This window comes from Coregonus lavaretus, assembly GCF_964263955.1.
Source record: "Coregonus lavaretus genome assembly, chromosome: 29".
NCBI classification, from domain to species: domain Eukaryota; kingdom Metazoa; phylum Chordata; class Actinopteri; order Salmoniformes; family Salmonidae; genus Coregonus; species Coregonus lavaretus.
The window spans coordinates 19,275,789-19,291,104 of NC_140016.1; the positions used below are offsets into that span (position 1 = coordinate 19,275,789).

A 15,316-nucleotide genomic window follows, 5' to 3' on the forward strand; every position below is an offset into this window, starting at 1 on the left:
TTATAGGAGAGCCAGGCATTCTGTCCAGAGTCCATATCAACAGCCACCACTTTAGTGACAAGATAGCCCACATCTGCTGAACGAGGCACCATTTCAGCCACCAGGGAGCTGCTAGTCTGGACTGGGTACAGAACCTGAGGCGAGTTGTCATTCTGGTCCTGGATTATTACTTTCACAGTCACATTGTTATTGAGTGGAGGAGAGCCTCCATCCTGCGCTTTTACGTGGAACTGGAAATCCTTGATCTGTTCGTAGTCAAAAGAGCGCACTGCATGGATGACTCCACTGTCAGCACTAACTGACACATATGAGGAGACGGGTATTCCGTTAACCGAGGAGTCCTCCAGTATGTAAGAAACACGGGCATTCTGGTTCCAGTCAGCGTCTCTGGCTTTCACTGTGAATATAGAGAGGCCCGGTGTGTTGTTTTCTATAATGTAGGCCTCATATGAGCTCCTCTCAAAGACAGGCGCGTTGTCATTCACATCTGATATCTGTAAGGTGAGAGTGACGCTGCTGGAGAGCGAGGGCACTCCCTCATCAGAGCACGTCACACTGATGCTATACTCAGAGTCTCTCTCTCGGTCCAAGTCACTGTCTGTTACTACAGTAAAGAAATTATTCGATGTTGATTTCATTGAAAAGGGAATATTTTCGTCAATAGAGCACTGCACTCTGCCATTATCACCAGAGTCTGGGTCTTGAATATTCATCATTGTTACGACAGTACCAGGTTTAGCATCTTCGGTTATTACGTTCGATTTAGACATAATGTTAATATTAGGCGTATTATCATTTGTGTCAACTACTTCAACTATCACTTTGCATGAATCTGTAAGTCCTCCGTCATCACTTGCCCGCAGGTTGATCTGAAAACTTCGTGTCTTTTCGTAATCAATATTTCCAATCAATCTAATCTCGCCACTGTCCTCGTTAACTTGAAACATTCCTCTGACATCATCTAAAGTGTTTCGAACTGAATAGGTGACTTTGCTGTTTGATCCATGATCGGCATCTGATGCACTCACTGAAGTTACAAGTGTTCCTTTTGGGGCATGCTCAGTTACGGTAGCTTTATATATATGCTGCGTAAAAACGGGTGGATTATCATTGACGTCAAGTACAGTGATGAGTATCTGCATTGTTCCTGATAGCTTAGGCTCTCCTCCATCTACTGCTGTTAATATCAGAGATATCTGTTCCTCTTTTTCACGATCTAGAGGTTTCTTTAAGACCATCTCTACGTTCTTATTTCCATCGGCTTGATTATGCAATTTAAGAGCAAAATTATCGGTTGGTTTCAATGTATAGTTTTGGAGGCCATTGATACCGACGTCCAGATCCATTGCTCCGTCTAATATAAATTTTGCTCCACTGACTGCAGACTCGCTTATTTTAAATTGTACGTCACTCTTTTCAAAAGATGGATTATTATCGTTAACATCCGTTATCTCAACAGTTATGGTGTAAAATTCCATTGGGTTCTCCAGAATAAGCTGAAAATGTAGTGCGCAAGGCGTCGTCTGTCCGCAGAGCGCTTCACGGTCTATTCTCTCTTTGATGAGGAGAACTCCCCTTTCTTTATTCAGCCCGATGTACTCTGCGCTGTCTCCAGTATAAATACGAGCTTTACCTGATTTCAGTCTTTTGATATCTATACCCAAATCCTGCGCTATGTTACCAATTAAAGAGCCTTTCGCCATTTCCTCGGGAATGGAGTAACTGACCTGCCCGTGCACTGAACTGAGAGAGAGGACCGAGATAAACAACAGTACTTGCCGTGTCATTGTTCTGTCCGATATTTTCAGCGACACCATGGAACAACAAACACCATATAATCCGTTATGAGAATAGTATAATTCCTTCAGATGTAAAACGAGAAAATAACAAAATGTTCTACCAATAATCCGTATCTACAGAACAAAATAATGTCAGCTCGGTGTCTCTGTGCTTAGTGTTCTCTGTAACCCGAACTGTGCTCTCTGCGTGCGGCTCTTTCTCTCTCTAATATATCGAGATGATGGGGGAGGTACTGCTGCAAATATGCTCTAAAACTGCAACACACTGACCAACAGCGTCCCTCTGAGTTCAATCCACTAAACTACAGATTCACTTAAAAATAAACACCTTCCAACATATTTGGGAAGGTGTGAGTCTCCATGGAATAAAGTATAGCACTATCAAGGTTAACCCAATCCATGAATGTAGGCTATATTAACAAATTTCAGCCAATGTATTTAGGATAAATGTAAACCATGATGTCAGAAGTATGTGGACAAGAAATGTCAAACAAAATACACGTTGCGTGAAGCTAATCATCGGGACAGAAAGCAACTTTCTGCAACTATAACCAGCAGTATGGTATTAGTGTGCATTATGTAGGCTACTGAAAATGTGTATATACTAATGAATCCAATTTCTAGTACAGAAAATGTTTGCTCATCTTTACAAAGGTTAGGCAATATCCCAGTATAGTTCACTCTTTACTATGTTACAGGGTCTATTGAAATACAGCCGCGTTGCAGAGCAGCGCTGTTCATGACCGTGGTTCTGAAATGGCCACATATAAGTGGAATTAAGAGCATTTCTGACTATGGAAACTTTCCAGGTATAAAGACTCAATTTAGAAACAGTTAAAATCGCAAGAAACAGTTACAAATGTACATATTCCACGACACATTTATATGTAAGGGAAGGACGATGAGTCAAATATAACAGACCTCTATTGGGGAGTCCTGTCCATCCAGGATATTATTTTCACTCTGCATCCGCTGCATCGTCCCTGTAGAACTGGGGTCCATTATCAGTACGTTCTGACTACAGGGTCTGGCGAACTTACAGTCACTCTTTCTGGAGTCAGTCGTCCTGCACACCTCGTAATTGTACACGTGCTGTAGAGTTCCTGTCCCCAAAGTGTCTGCGTAACGCGGTGGATAATACGGAATAACCGGGAGATTGGAATGATAGAGGATGCGAGACTGTCTCCACCTGTATATTTTCACTGATATAATAACCACTAAACATGTGATGAACAGAAATGAAACTACAGCCAAAGCCAAGACTAAGTAAAAAGTCACGTTGTCATTGTAGTCCTTGTCGTGCGTAAAGTCAGTGAACTCCGAGAGCACTTCAGGGAAGCTGTCCGCCACCGCCACGTTAACATTGACTGTAGCTGAACGAGAGGGCTGCCCGTTGTCCTCCACTACAACAGTGAGCCTTTGTTTCACAGCATCTTTATCAGTGACTTGGCGTATAGTTCTTATTTCTCCATTCTGTAAGCCCACTTCAAACAGCGCCCTGTCTGTAGCTTTCTGCAGTTTATACGAGAGCCAGGCATTCTGTCCAGAGTCCACATCAACAGCCACCACTTTAGTGACAAGATAGCCCACATCTGCTGAACGAGGCACCATTTCAGCCACCAGGGAGCTGCTAGTCTGGACTGGGTACAGAACCTGAGGCAAGTTGTCATTCTGGTCCTGGATTATTATTTTCACAGTTACATTGCTACTGAGTGGAGGAGAGCCGCCATCCTGCGCTTTGACGCGGAACTGGAAATCCTTGATCTGCTCGTAGTCAAAAGAGCGCACTGCATGGATGACTCCACTGTCAGCACTAACTGACACATATGAGGAGACGGGTACTCCGTTAACCGAGGAGTCCTCCAGTATGTAAGAAACACGGGCATTCTGGTTCCAGTCAGCGTCTCTAGCTTTCACTGTGAATATAGAGAGGCCCGGTGTGTTGTTTTCTATAATGTAGGCCTCATATGAGCTCCTCTCAAAGACAGGCGCGTTGTCATTCACATCTGATATCTGTAACGTGAGAGTGACGCTGCTTGAGAGCGAGGGCACTCCCTCATCAGAGCACGTCACGCTGATGTTATACTCAGAGTCTCTCTCTCGGTCCAAGTCACTGTCTGTTACTACAGTAAAGAAATTAATCGATGTTGATTTCATTGAAAACGGAATGTTTTCGTCAATAGAGCACTGCACTCTGCCATTATCACCAGAGTCTGGGTCTTGAATATTCATCATTGTTACGACAGTACCAGGTTTAGCATCTTCGGTTATTACGTTGGATTTAGACATAATGTTAATATTAGGCTTATTATCATTTGTGTCAACTACTTCAACTATCACTTTGCATGAATCTGTAAGTCCTCCGTCATCACTTGCCCGCAGGTTGATCTGAAAACTTCGTGTCTTTTCGTAATCAATATTTCCAATCAATCTAATCTCGCCACTGTCCTCGTTAACTTCGAACATTCCTCTGACATCATCTAAAGTGTTTCGAACTGAATAGGTGACTTTGCTGTTTGATCCATGATCGGCATCTGATGCACTCACTGAAGTTACAAGTGTTCCTTTTGGGGCATGCTCAGTTACGGTAGCTTTATATATATGCTGCGTAAAAACGGGTGGATTATCATTGGCGTCAAGTACAGTGATGAGTATCTGCATTGTTCCTGATAGTTGAGGCTCTCCTCCATCTACTGCTGTTAATATCAGAGATATCTGTTCCTCTTTTTCACGATCTAGAGGTTTCTTTAAGACCATCTCTACGTTCTTATTTCCATCGGCTTGATTATGCAATTTAAGAGCAAAATTATCGGTTGGTTTCAATGTATAGCTTTGGAGGCCATTGATACCGACGTCCAGATCCATTGCTCCGTCTAATATAAATTTTGCTCCACTGACTGCAGACTCGCTTATTTTAAATTGTACGTCACTCCTTTCAAAAGATGGATTATTATCGTTAACATCCGTTATCTCAACAGTCATGGTGTAAAATTCCATTGGGTTCTCCAGAATAAGCTGAAAATGTAGTGCGCAAGGCGTCGTCTGTCCGCAGAGCGCTTCACGGTCTATTCTCTCTTTGATGAGGAGAACTCCCCTTTCTTTATTCAGCTCGATGTACTCTGCGCTGTCTCCAGTATAAATACGAGCTTTACCTGATTTCAGTCTTTTGATATCTAAACCCAAATCCTGTGCTATGTTACCAATTAAAGAGCCTTTCGCCATTTCCTCGGGAATAGAGTAACTGACCTGCCCGTGCACTGAACTGAGAGAGAGGACCGAGATAAACAACAGTACTTGCCGTGTCATTGTTCTGTCCGACATTTTCAGCGGCACCATGGAACAACAAACACCATATAATCCGTTATGATAATAGTATAATTCCTTCAGATGTAAAACGAGAAAATAACAAAATGTTCTACCAATAATCCGTATCTCCAGAACAAAATAATGTCAGCTCGGTGTCTCCGTGCTTAGTGTTCTCTGTAACCCGAACTGTGCTCTCTGCGTGCGGCTCTTTCTCTCTCTAATATATCGAGATGATGGGGGAGGTACTGCTGCAAATCTGCTCTAAAACTGCAACACACTGACCAACAGCGTCCCTCTGAGTTCAATCCAATCAACTACAGATAAACTTAAGAAATAAAAACATTCCAACATATTTGGGAAGATTTGAGTCTCCAAAGATTAAACCATAGCCCTATCATGCTTTACCGAACATAGGCTATATCAAAACATCTAGGACAAGGGTAAACCTAGATGCCAGAGGACGTTGACAAGTAATCTCAAACAAGACACACGTTTCCTTAAACTATAGCCTACATGACGACAGAACACACATTTCTAAAATCTGATGTATGGTAGTGTGCTTTCCATACAAATACGCAAATACTGATATAGACTTATGAATGTTATTATTTATATAAAAAGTCTGCATGATCTTGACAACAACGATTTCTTCAATACAATTCACCCTTTACTGATTACAGGTCGCTCTGTACAAAAAGCTTGCTGTCCATGTCAGCGGTGCTGAATTGGCAAAATCGGTGGAATTAATAGCATTACTGAACATGGAAAGTTTCCAAATTCAAAGACTCGATGTTAAACAGTTAAAGACCATTACACAATGAATTACACATACAAATATATGTTTAGGAGAAAATTAATTATTTAAAAAAAACAGACCTCTAGTGGCGAGTCTGGTTCATCCAATATGTTATTTTCACTCTGCATCCGCTGCATTGTCCCTGTAGAACTGGGGTCCATTATAAGTACGTTCTGACTACAGGGTCTGACGAACTTACAGTCACTCTTTCTGGAGTCAGTCGTCCTGCACACCTCGTAATTGTACACGTGCTGTAGAGTTCCTGTCCCCAAAGTGTCTGCATAACGCGGTGGATAATAAGGAATAACCGGGAGATTGGAATGATAGAGGGTGCGAGACTGTCTCCATCTGTATATTTTCACTGATATAATAACCACTAAACATGTGATGAACAGAAATGACACTACAGCCAAAGCCAAGATTAAGTAAAAAGTCAGGTTGTCATTGTACTCCTTGTCGTGCGTAAAGTCAGTGAACTCCGAGAGCACTTCAGGGAAGCTGTCCGCCACCGCCACGTTAACATTGACTGTAGCTGAACGAGAGGGCTGCCCGTTGTCCTCCACTACAACAGTGAGCCTTTGTTTCACTGCATCTTTATCATTGACTTGGCGTATAGTTCTTATTTCCCCATTCTGTAAGCCCACTTCAAACAGCGCCCTGTCTGTCGTTTTCTGCAGTTTATACGAGAGCCAGGCATTCTGTCCAGAGTCCACATCAACAGCCACCACTTTAGTGACAAGATAGCCCACATCTGCTGAACGAGGAACCATTTCAGCCACCAGAGAAATACTAGTCTGGACTGGGTATAGAACCTGAGGTGCGTTGTCGTTCTGGTCCTGGATCATTATTTTCACAGTCACATTGCTACTGAGAGGAGGAGAGCCGCCATCCTGCGCTTTTACGCGGAACTGGAAATCCTTGATCTGCTCGTAGTCAAAAGAGCGCACTGCATGGATGACTCCACTATCAGCACTAACGGACACATATGAGGAGACGGGTATTCCGTTAACCGAGGAGTCCTCCAGTATGTAAGAAACACGGGCATTCTGGTTCCAGTCAGCGTCTCTGGCTTTCACTGTGAATATAGAGAGGCCCGGTGTGTTGTTTTCTATAATGTAGGCCTCATATGAGCTCTTCTCAAAGACAGGCGCGTTGTCATTCACATCTGATATCTGTAAAGTGAGAGTGACGCTGCTGGAGAGAGAGGGCACACCCTCATCAGAGCACGTCACGCTGATGTTATACTCAGAGGCTCTCTCTCGGTCCAAGTCACTGTCTGTTACTACAGTAAAGAAATTATTCGTGGTAGGTTTCATCAAAAAAGGAATGTTTTCATTTATGACGCACTGCACCCTACCGTTGTCACCTGAGTCTGGGTCTTGAATATTAATCATTGTTACGACTGTACCGGGTTTGGCATCTTCGGATAGGACGTTTGATTTAGACATTATATTAATAACTGGCACGTTATCATTTATATCAGTTACCTCAATAATAACTTTACAAGAATCTGCCAGACCCCCCTGATCTCTAGCTTGAATATCAATCTGATAATGTTTCGTTTTTTCATAATCCATAAACCCAACTAAATTCACTACACCGTTGTCCTTATCAACTTCAAACAGATGAGCTGCTCCAGATTTTGGAATGAAATATGAAATTCTTCCATTAGAACCTTCATCGGCGTCAGATGCACTTACTGTGGTTAAAACGGTTCCTTTTGGAGCAACTTCTGATATACTAGCCTTATACTCTGCCTGAGCACAAACGGGCGCATTATCATTGATGTCTAGTACAGTGATGAGTATCTGCATTGTTCCTGATAGCTGAGGCTCTCCTCCATCTACTGCTGTTAATATCAGAGATATCTGCTCCTGTTTCTCTCGGTCTAGAGGCTTCTGTAAAACCATCTCTACATTTTTAACTCCATCTGATCGACTTTGTGTTTTTAGGACGAAATTATCAGTTGGTTTAAGTGAGTAGCTTTGAAGGCCATTAACGCCAACGTCATCATCAATTGCTCTATCCAAGACGAATCTGGCTCCTGCTATAGCGGACTCACTAATTTCAAATTTAATTTCACTCCTTTCAAAAATAGGAGGATTATCATTGGTATCAGTTATCTCAATGGTAACGGTGTAAAATTCCATTGGGTTCTCCAGAATAATCTGAAAATGTAGTGCGCAAGGCGTCGTCTGTCCGCAGAGCGCTTCACGGTCTATTCTGTCTTTAATGAGGAGAATTCCCCTTTCTTTATTCAGCTCGATGTACTCTGCGCTGTCTCCAGTATAAATACGAGCTTTACCTGATTTCAGTCTTTTGATATCTAAACCCAAATCCTGTGCTATGTTACCGACTAAAGAGCCTTTAGCCATTTCCTCGGGAATGGAGTAACTGACCTGCCCGTGTACTGAACTGAGAGAGAGGACCGAGATAAACAACAGTACTTGCCGTGTCATTGTTCTATCCGACATTTTCCGCTGCAGCATGGAACAACAGATACTGTATAATCCGTAAGAAATGTGAAATATTCCGTTAAATGGAAATCCAGAAAATAATACACTTTTCTGCCAATAATCCTTATCCCTGGAACAAAAGAATGTCAGCTCCGTGTCTCCGTGCTTAGTGTTCTCTGTAACCCGGACTGTGCTCTCTGCGTGCAGGTCTTTCTCTCTCTAATATATCGAGATGATGGGGAGGTACTGCTGCAAATCTGCTCTAAAACTGCAACACACTGACCAACAGCGTCCCTCTGAGTTCAATCCAATCAACTACAGATACACTTTAAAAAAGCAAACACCTTCCAACATATCTGGGAAGGTGTGAATCTGCATGGAAATAAAGCACAGTGCTATAACGCTTTACCCAACTCATGTAAACTATATCAAAACATCTGGGGCAATGTATTGAGGAGAATTGTAAATAAAGATGCCAGAAATATGTGGACAACAAATGTGAAGCTATAGGCTACATCGTGAAAGAAAGCAACTTTTAGCAGTCTAAAACCAGCAGTATGGTATAATGTGCATTGTGTACTGCAATTAATATAAACGTATGAATCAAATTCCTGTTAAATAAAGCGTTTTCCTCATCTTTACAAGGGTTAGGCAATATCCAGTACCATTTACTCTGTACTATGTTACAGGGTCAGGCAAAGCACTGCTTTCCATTACTGTGGTGCTGAAATGGCATATTAGTGGAATGAGGAGAAATTCTGATCATGGAATGTTCCCAGGTATACAAACTCAATTTAAAACACTTAGAACCAAACGATTATGAACATTTACAACAAAAAATAAAGGCTACAGGGTAAAGATAATGATAAAAACATTGTTTTAGGGACAAAATAATTGATCAAATATAACAGACCTCTATTGGGGAGTCTGGTTCATCCAGGATGTTCATTTCATTCTGCATCCGCTGCATCGTCCCTGTAGAACTGGGGTCCATTATCAGTACGTTCTGACTACAGGGTCTGGCGAACTTACAGTCACTCTTTCTGGAGTCAGTCGTCCTGCACACTTCGTAATTGTACACGTGCTGTAGAGTTCCTGTCCCCAAAGTGTCTGCGTAACGCGGTGGATAATACGGAATAACCGGGAGATTGGAATGATAGAGGATGCGAGACTGTCTCCATCTGTATATTTTCACTGATATAATAACCACTAAACATGTGATGAACAGAAATGACACTACAGCCAAAGCCAAGACTAAGTAAAAAGTCAGGTTGTCATTGTACTCCTTGTCGTGCGTAAAGTCAGTGAACTCCGAGAGCACTTCAGGGAAGCTGTCAGCCACCGCCACGTTAACATTGACTGTAGCTGAACGAGAGGGCTGCCCGTTGTCCTCCACTACAACAGTGAGCCTTTGTTTCACAGCATCTTTATCAGTGACTTGTCGTATAGTTCTTATTTCTCCATTTTGTAAGCCCACTTCAAACAGCGCCCTGTCTGTCGCTTTCTGCAGTTTATACGAGAGCCAGGCATTCTGTCCAGAGTCCACATCAACAGCCACCACTTTAGTGACAAGATAGCCCACATCTGCTGAACGAGGCACCATTTCAGCCACCAGAGAGCTGCTAGTCTGGACTGGGTACAGAACCTGAGGTGCGTTGTCGTTCTGGTCCTGGATCATTATTTTCACAGTCACATTGCTACTGAGAGGAGGAGAGCCTCCATCCTGCGCTTTTACGCGGAACTGGAAATCCTTGATCTGCTCGTAGTCAAAAGAGCGCACTGCATGGATGACTCCACTATCAGCACTAACGGACACATATGAGGAGACGGGTACTCCGTTAACCGAGGAGTCCTCCAGTATGTAAGAAACACGGGCATTCTGGTTCCAGTCAGCGTCTCTGGATTTCACTGTGAATATAGAGAGGTTCGGTGTGTTGTTTTCTATAATGTAGGCCTCATATGAGCTCCTCTCAAAGACAGGCGCGTTGTCATTCACATCTGATATCTGTAAGGTGAGAGTGACGCTGCTGGAGAGCGAGGGCACTCCCTCATCAGAGCACGTCACGCTGATGTTATACTCAGAGTCTCTCTCTCGGTCCAAGTCACTGTCAATTACTACAGTAAAGAAATTATTCGATGTTGATTTCATTGAAAAGGGAATGTTTTCATTTATAGAGCACTGCACTCTGCCATTGTCACCAGAGTCTGGGTCTTGTACATTAATTATGGTTACCACTGTTCCAGGTTCAGCATTTTCAGATATTGCATTTGTTTTTGACATAATGTTCATCAATGGTTTATTGTCATTTGTATCAACTACCTCAACATTTATTTTACAAGAATCAGTTAGACCTCCGTCATCACTAGCTTGTACATGTATTTCATAATGTCGAGCTTTTTCATAGTCTATGTTTCCTGATAAAACCACAATACCACTGTCTTCGTTTATTTCAAATATTTCTGGAACATCATCTAGAGTATTGGTAATTGAATATGATATTCTACCATAAGAACCTTCATCGGCATCACTGGCGCTAACGGTACTCAAAACGGTGCCTTTTGGAGCATTCTCGGTAATGGTTGCCTTATAAATTTCTTGTGTAAAAACAGGCGCATTGTCATTGGCGTCTAGCACGGTTATTTCTATCTGCATTGTCCCAGACAGTTGCGGGTCGCCGCCATCGATAGCTGTTAGAGTTAAGAAAATATGCTCTTGCTTTTCTCTATCTAGAGGTTTCTGTAGCACCATCTCAACCTTTTTGCTTCCGTCTGGTTGATTTTGCAACTTTAGAAGAAAATTATCGGTTGGTTTCAACAAATAACTTTGTAGGCCATTTACACCAACATCAAGATCCATCGCCCTTTCCAACACAAATTTTGCTCCGACCATTGCCGATTCACTAATTCTAAATTTCATCTCATTCTTCTTAAAGCTTGGTGCATTATCATTTATATCATTGATTTCGACTGTAACACTGTAGAATTCAATCGGGTCTTCTAGAGTAATCTGTAGATGAACAGCGCATGGCGTCGTCTGTCCGCAGAGCGCTTCACGGTCTATTCTCTCTTTAATGAGGAGAAGTCCCCTTTCTTTATTCAGCTCGATGTACTCTGCGCTGTCTCCAGTATAAATACGAGCTATACCTGCTTTCAGTCTTTTGATATCTAAACCCAAATCCTGCGCTACGTTACCAACTAAAGAGCCTTTAGCCATTTCCTCGGGAATGGAGTAACTGACCTGCCCGTGCACTGAATTGAGAGAGAGGACCGAGATAAACAACAGTACTTGCCGTGTCATTGTTCTATCCGACATTTTCCCTTCTACATGAAACAACAAGCACCTTATAATCCGTAATGAAGTCAGTAATATTCCATTCGTTCACAGTACAAAACATCAAAGGGAAATGATTAAACAATCCATAATTCTCGAAAAAAGAAACGCATCTCGATGTCTCCGTTCTAAGTGTTCTCTGTATCCCGGACTGTGCTCTCTGCGTGCGGCTCTTTCTCTCTCTAATATATCGAGATGATGGGGGAGGTACTGCTGCAAATCTGCTCTAAAACTGCAACACACTGACCAACAGCGTCCCTCAGAGTTCAAACCACTGAACTACAGATATATATGTTTAAATCTAACATGTATGGGAAGGTTCGAGTCTCGAATGGATAAAGCACGGTCCTATAATGCTATATCAACACACATAAGCCAATTGATTTAATGACAAATATAAACTAATAGGTCAGTGTGATGTGAACAAACAAGTTCTAAAGAAATACACGTTGAGTGAAACTCCTTCTATAGGAAACTACTGGCTACCCATTGTAATACAGCCTTTTTGCAAAGGTCCGCTTTCCACGACCATGGTTCTGAAATTGCCACATATCACTGGAACGAAGAGCATTTCTGAGCATAGTAAATTCCCAAGTATGCAGACTCAATATCGAATAGATAAAATCACACGATGGTCTTAAAAACATACAGATGAAAAACATTGTTTTAGGGACAAAATAATTGATCAAATATAACAGACCTCTATTGGGGAGTCTGGTTCATCCAGGATGTTCTTTTCACACTGCATCCGCTGCATCGTCCCTGTAGAACTGTGGTCCATTATCAGTACGTTCTGACTACAGGGTCTGGAGAACTTACAGTCACTCTTTCTGGAGTCAGTCGTCCTGCACACCTCGTAATTGTACACGTGCTGTAGAGTTCCTGTCCCCAAAGTGTCTGCATAACGCGGTGGATAATACGGAATCACCGGGAGATTGGAATGATAGAGGATGCGAGACTGTCTCCATCTGTATATTTTCACTGATATAATAACCACTAAACATGTGATGAACAGAAATGAGACTACAGCCAAAGCCAAGACCAAGTAAAAAGTCAGGTTGTCATTGTACTCCTTGTCGTGCATAAGGTCAGTGAACTCCGAGAGCACTTCAGGGAAGCTGTCCGCCACCGCCACGTTAACATTGACTGTAGCTGAACGAGAGGGCTGCCCGTTGTCCTCCACTACAACAGTGAGCCTTTGTTTCACAGCATCTTTATCATTGACTTGGCGTATAGTTCTTATTTCCCCATTCTGTAAGCCCACTTCAAACAGCGCCCTGTCTGTGGCTTTCTGCAGTTTATACGAGAGCCAGGCATTCTGTCCAGAGTCCACATCAACAGCCACCACTTTAGTGACAAGATAGCCCACATCTGCTGAACGAGGCACCATTTCAGCCACCAGAGAGCTGCTAGTGTGGACTGGGTAGAGAACCTGAGGCGCGTTGTCGTTCTGGTCCTGGATCATTATTTTCACAGTCACATTGCTACTGAGTGGAGGAGAGCCTCCATCCTGCGCTTTTACGTGGAACTGGAAATCCTTGATCTGCTCGTAGTCAAAAGAGCGCACTGCATGGATGACTCCACTATCAGCACTAACGGACACATATGAGGACACGGGTACTCCGTTAACCGAGGAGTCCTCCAGTATGTAAGAAACACGGGCATTCTGGTTCCAGTCAGCGTCTCTAGCTTTCACTATGAATATAGAGAGGCCCGGTGTGTTGTTTTCTATAATGTAGGCCTCATATGAGCTCCTCTCAAAGACAGGCGCGTTGTCATTCACATCTGATATCTGTAACGTGAGAGTGACGCTGCTGGAGAGCGAGGGCACACCCTCATCAGAGCACGTCACACTGATGTTATACTCAGAGTCTCTCTCTCGGTCCAAGTCACTGTCTGTTACTACAGTAAAGAAATTATTCGATGTTGATTTCATTGAAAAGGGAATGTTTTCGTCAATAGAGCACTGCACTCTGCCATTATCACCAGAGTCTTGGTCTTGAATATTCATCATTGTTACGACTGTACCAGGTTTAGAATCCTCAGATATGGCACTCGTCTTTGACATGATATTGATTGATGGTTTGTTGTCATTTGTATCTATAACCTCAATAATTAATTTACACGCATCAGAGTGACCTCCCTGATCTGTAGCCTGAATGTCTATCTCATAATGTTTACGTTTTTCATAATCAATATGTCCATTTAATTTTACTACACCGTAAACATGATCAATTTCAAATAGATGGGATGCTCCCGATTTTGGAATAGAATATGTAACTCTCCCGTTCGAACCTTGATCGGCATCAGTTGCACTGATTGTTGTTAAAACGGTGCCCTTTGCTACGTTCTCTGATACACTAGCTTTATACTCTGCTTGAGAACATACAGGTGCATTATCATTGGCGTCTAGTACAGTGATGAGTATCTGCATTGTTCCTGATAGCTGAGGCTCTCCTCCATCTACTGCTGTTAATATCAGAGATATCTGCTCCTGTTTCTCTCGGTCTAGAGGCTTCTGTAAAACCATCTCTACATTTTTAACACCATCTGACCGAGTTAATGTTTTCAATACGAAATTATCAGTGGGTTTCAGAGAGTAGCTCTGAAGGCCATTAACGCCAACGTCGTCATCAATTGCTCTTTCCAATACAAATTTAGCTCCCGTTAGCGCTGATTCACTAATTTCATATTTCATTTCACTCCTTTCAAAAATAGGTGAATTGTCATTGACATCGGTTATCTCAACTGTAACTGTATAAAATTCCATGGGATTTTCTAGAATTATCTGAAAATGCAATGCACAAGGCGTCGTCTGTCCGCAGAGCGCTTCCCGGTCTATTCTCTCTTTGATGAGGAGAACTCCCCTTTCTTTATTCAGCTCGATGTACTCTGCGCTGTCTCCAACATAAAGACTAGCTTTCCCTGATTTCAGTCTTTTGATATCCAAACCCAAATCCTGCGCTATGTTACCGACTAAAGAGCCTTTCGCCATTTCCTCGGGAATGGAGTAACTGACCTGCCCGTGCACTGAACTGAGAAAGAGGACCGAGATAAACAACAGTACTTGCCGTGTCATTGTTCTGTCCGACATTTTCCCTTCAACATGAAACAACAAGCACCATATAATCCGGTATGACAATAGTCTAATTCTTTTAAATTTGAATCCAGATAAGAACACAATGTTCTGCCAATAATCCGTATATCAGGAACAAAAGAAGCTCAACTCGGTGTCTCCGTGCTGTGTTCTCTGTAACCCGGACTGTGCTCTCTGCGTGCAGGTCTTTCTCTCTCTAATATATCGAGATGATGGGGGAGGTACTGCTGCAAATCTGCTATAAAACGGCAAGACACTGACCAACAGCGTCCCTATGAGTTTAATGGATTGAACTACAGACAATATAGTTGAATAAAAAGACTGAAAAACACTCCAGTAATGTTGGGAATGTCAGGGTCGATACACTGGAGAAAATAATGAATATTAAGTAACTGTATACTATATCAATAAATAATCTAGTTCAATGTATGTACGCAAAATATAAACAATGATGCCAGGTAGTTGTGGACAAGGAATGTCTGGAGAAGGCCTAAACCTTGCATTACACTACAGGCTAACAGTGACAGAAGG

General features: G+C 42.5%; 4 protein-coding genes across 4 annotated transcripts; all 4 read right to left on the reverse strand.

Annotated features, from left to right (window-relative positions):
* Positions 1–5: 5 nt before the first annotated feature.
* Positions 6–1,800, reverse strand: LOC311104568 (protocadherin beta-14-like; the record flags this gene model as incomplete). Its single annotated transcript, XM_084146442.1, has 1 exon — positions 6–1,800. A coding segment is annotated over exon 1 (1,782 nt), but the record flags the coding sequence as incomplete, so codon positions are not given.
* A 905-nt stretch (positions 1,801–2,705) lies between these two features.
* LOC311105117 (protocadherin beta-16-like) lies at positions 2,706–5,120 on the reverse strand (the record flags this gene model as incomplete). The annotated part of the gene is made up of 1 exon (XM_084147140.1): positions 2,706–5,120. The coding sequence occupies one exon, from the start codon at positions 5,118–5,120 to the stop codon at positions 2,706–2,708; it is 2,415 nt and encodes an 804-aa protein (XP_084003266.1).
* An 846-nt stretch (positions 5,121–5,966) lies between these two features.
* Positions 5,967–8,375, reverse strand: LOC311105120 (protocadherin beta-16-like; the record flags this gene model as incomplete). Its single annotated transcript, XM_084147143.1, has 1 exon — positions 5,967–8,375. One exon carries the CDS (start codon positions 8,373–8,375, stop codon positions 5,967–5,969), a length of 2,409 nt encoding a protein of 802 aa, XP_084003269.1.
* An 880-nt stretch (positions 8,376–9,255) lies between these two features.
* On the reverse strand, positions 9,256–14,782 carry LOC311105122 (protocadherin beta-16-like; the record flags this gene model as incomplete). Its single annotated transcript, XM_084147145.1, has 2 exons — positions 9,256–11,004; positions 14,105–14,782. The coding sequence occupies 2 exons, from the start codon at positions 14,780–14,782 to the stop codon at positions 9,256–9,258; spliced, it is 2,427 nt and encodes an 808-aa protein (XP_084003271.1).
* Positions 14,783–15,316: the final 534 nt, after the last annotated feature.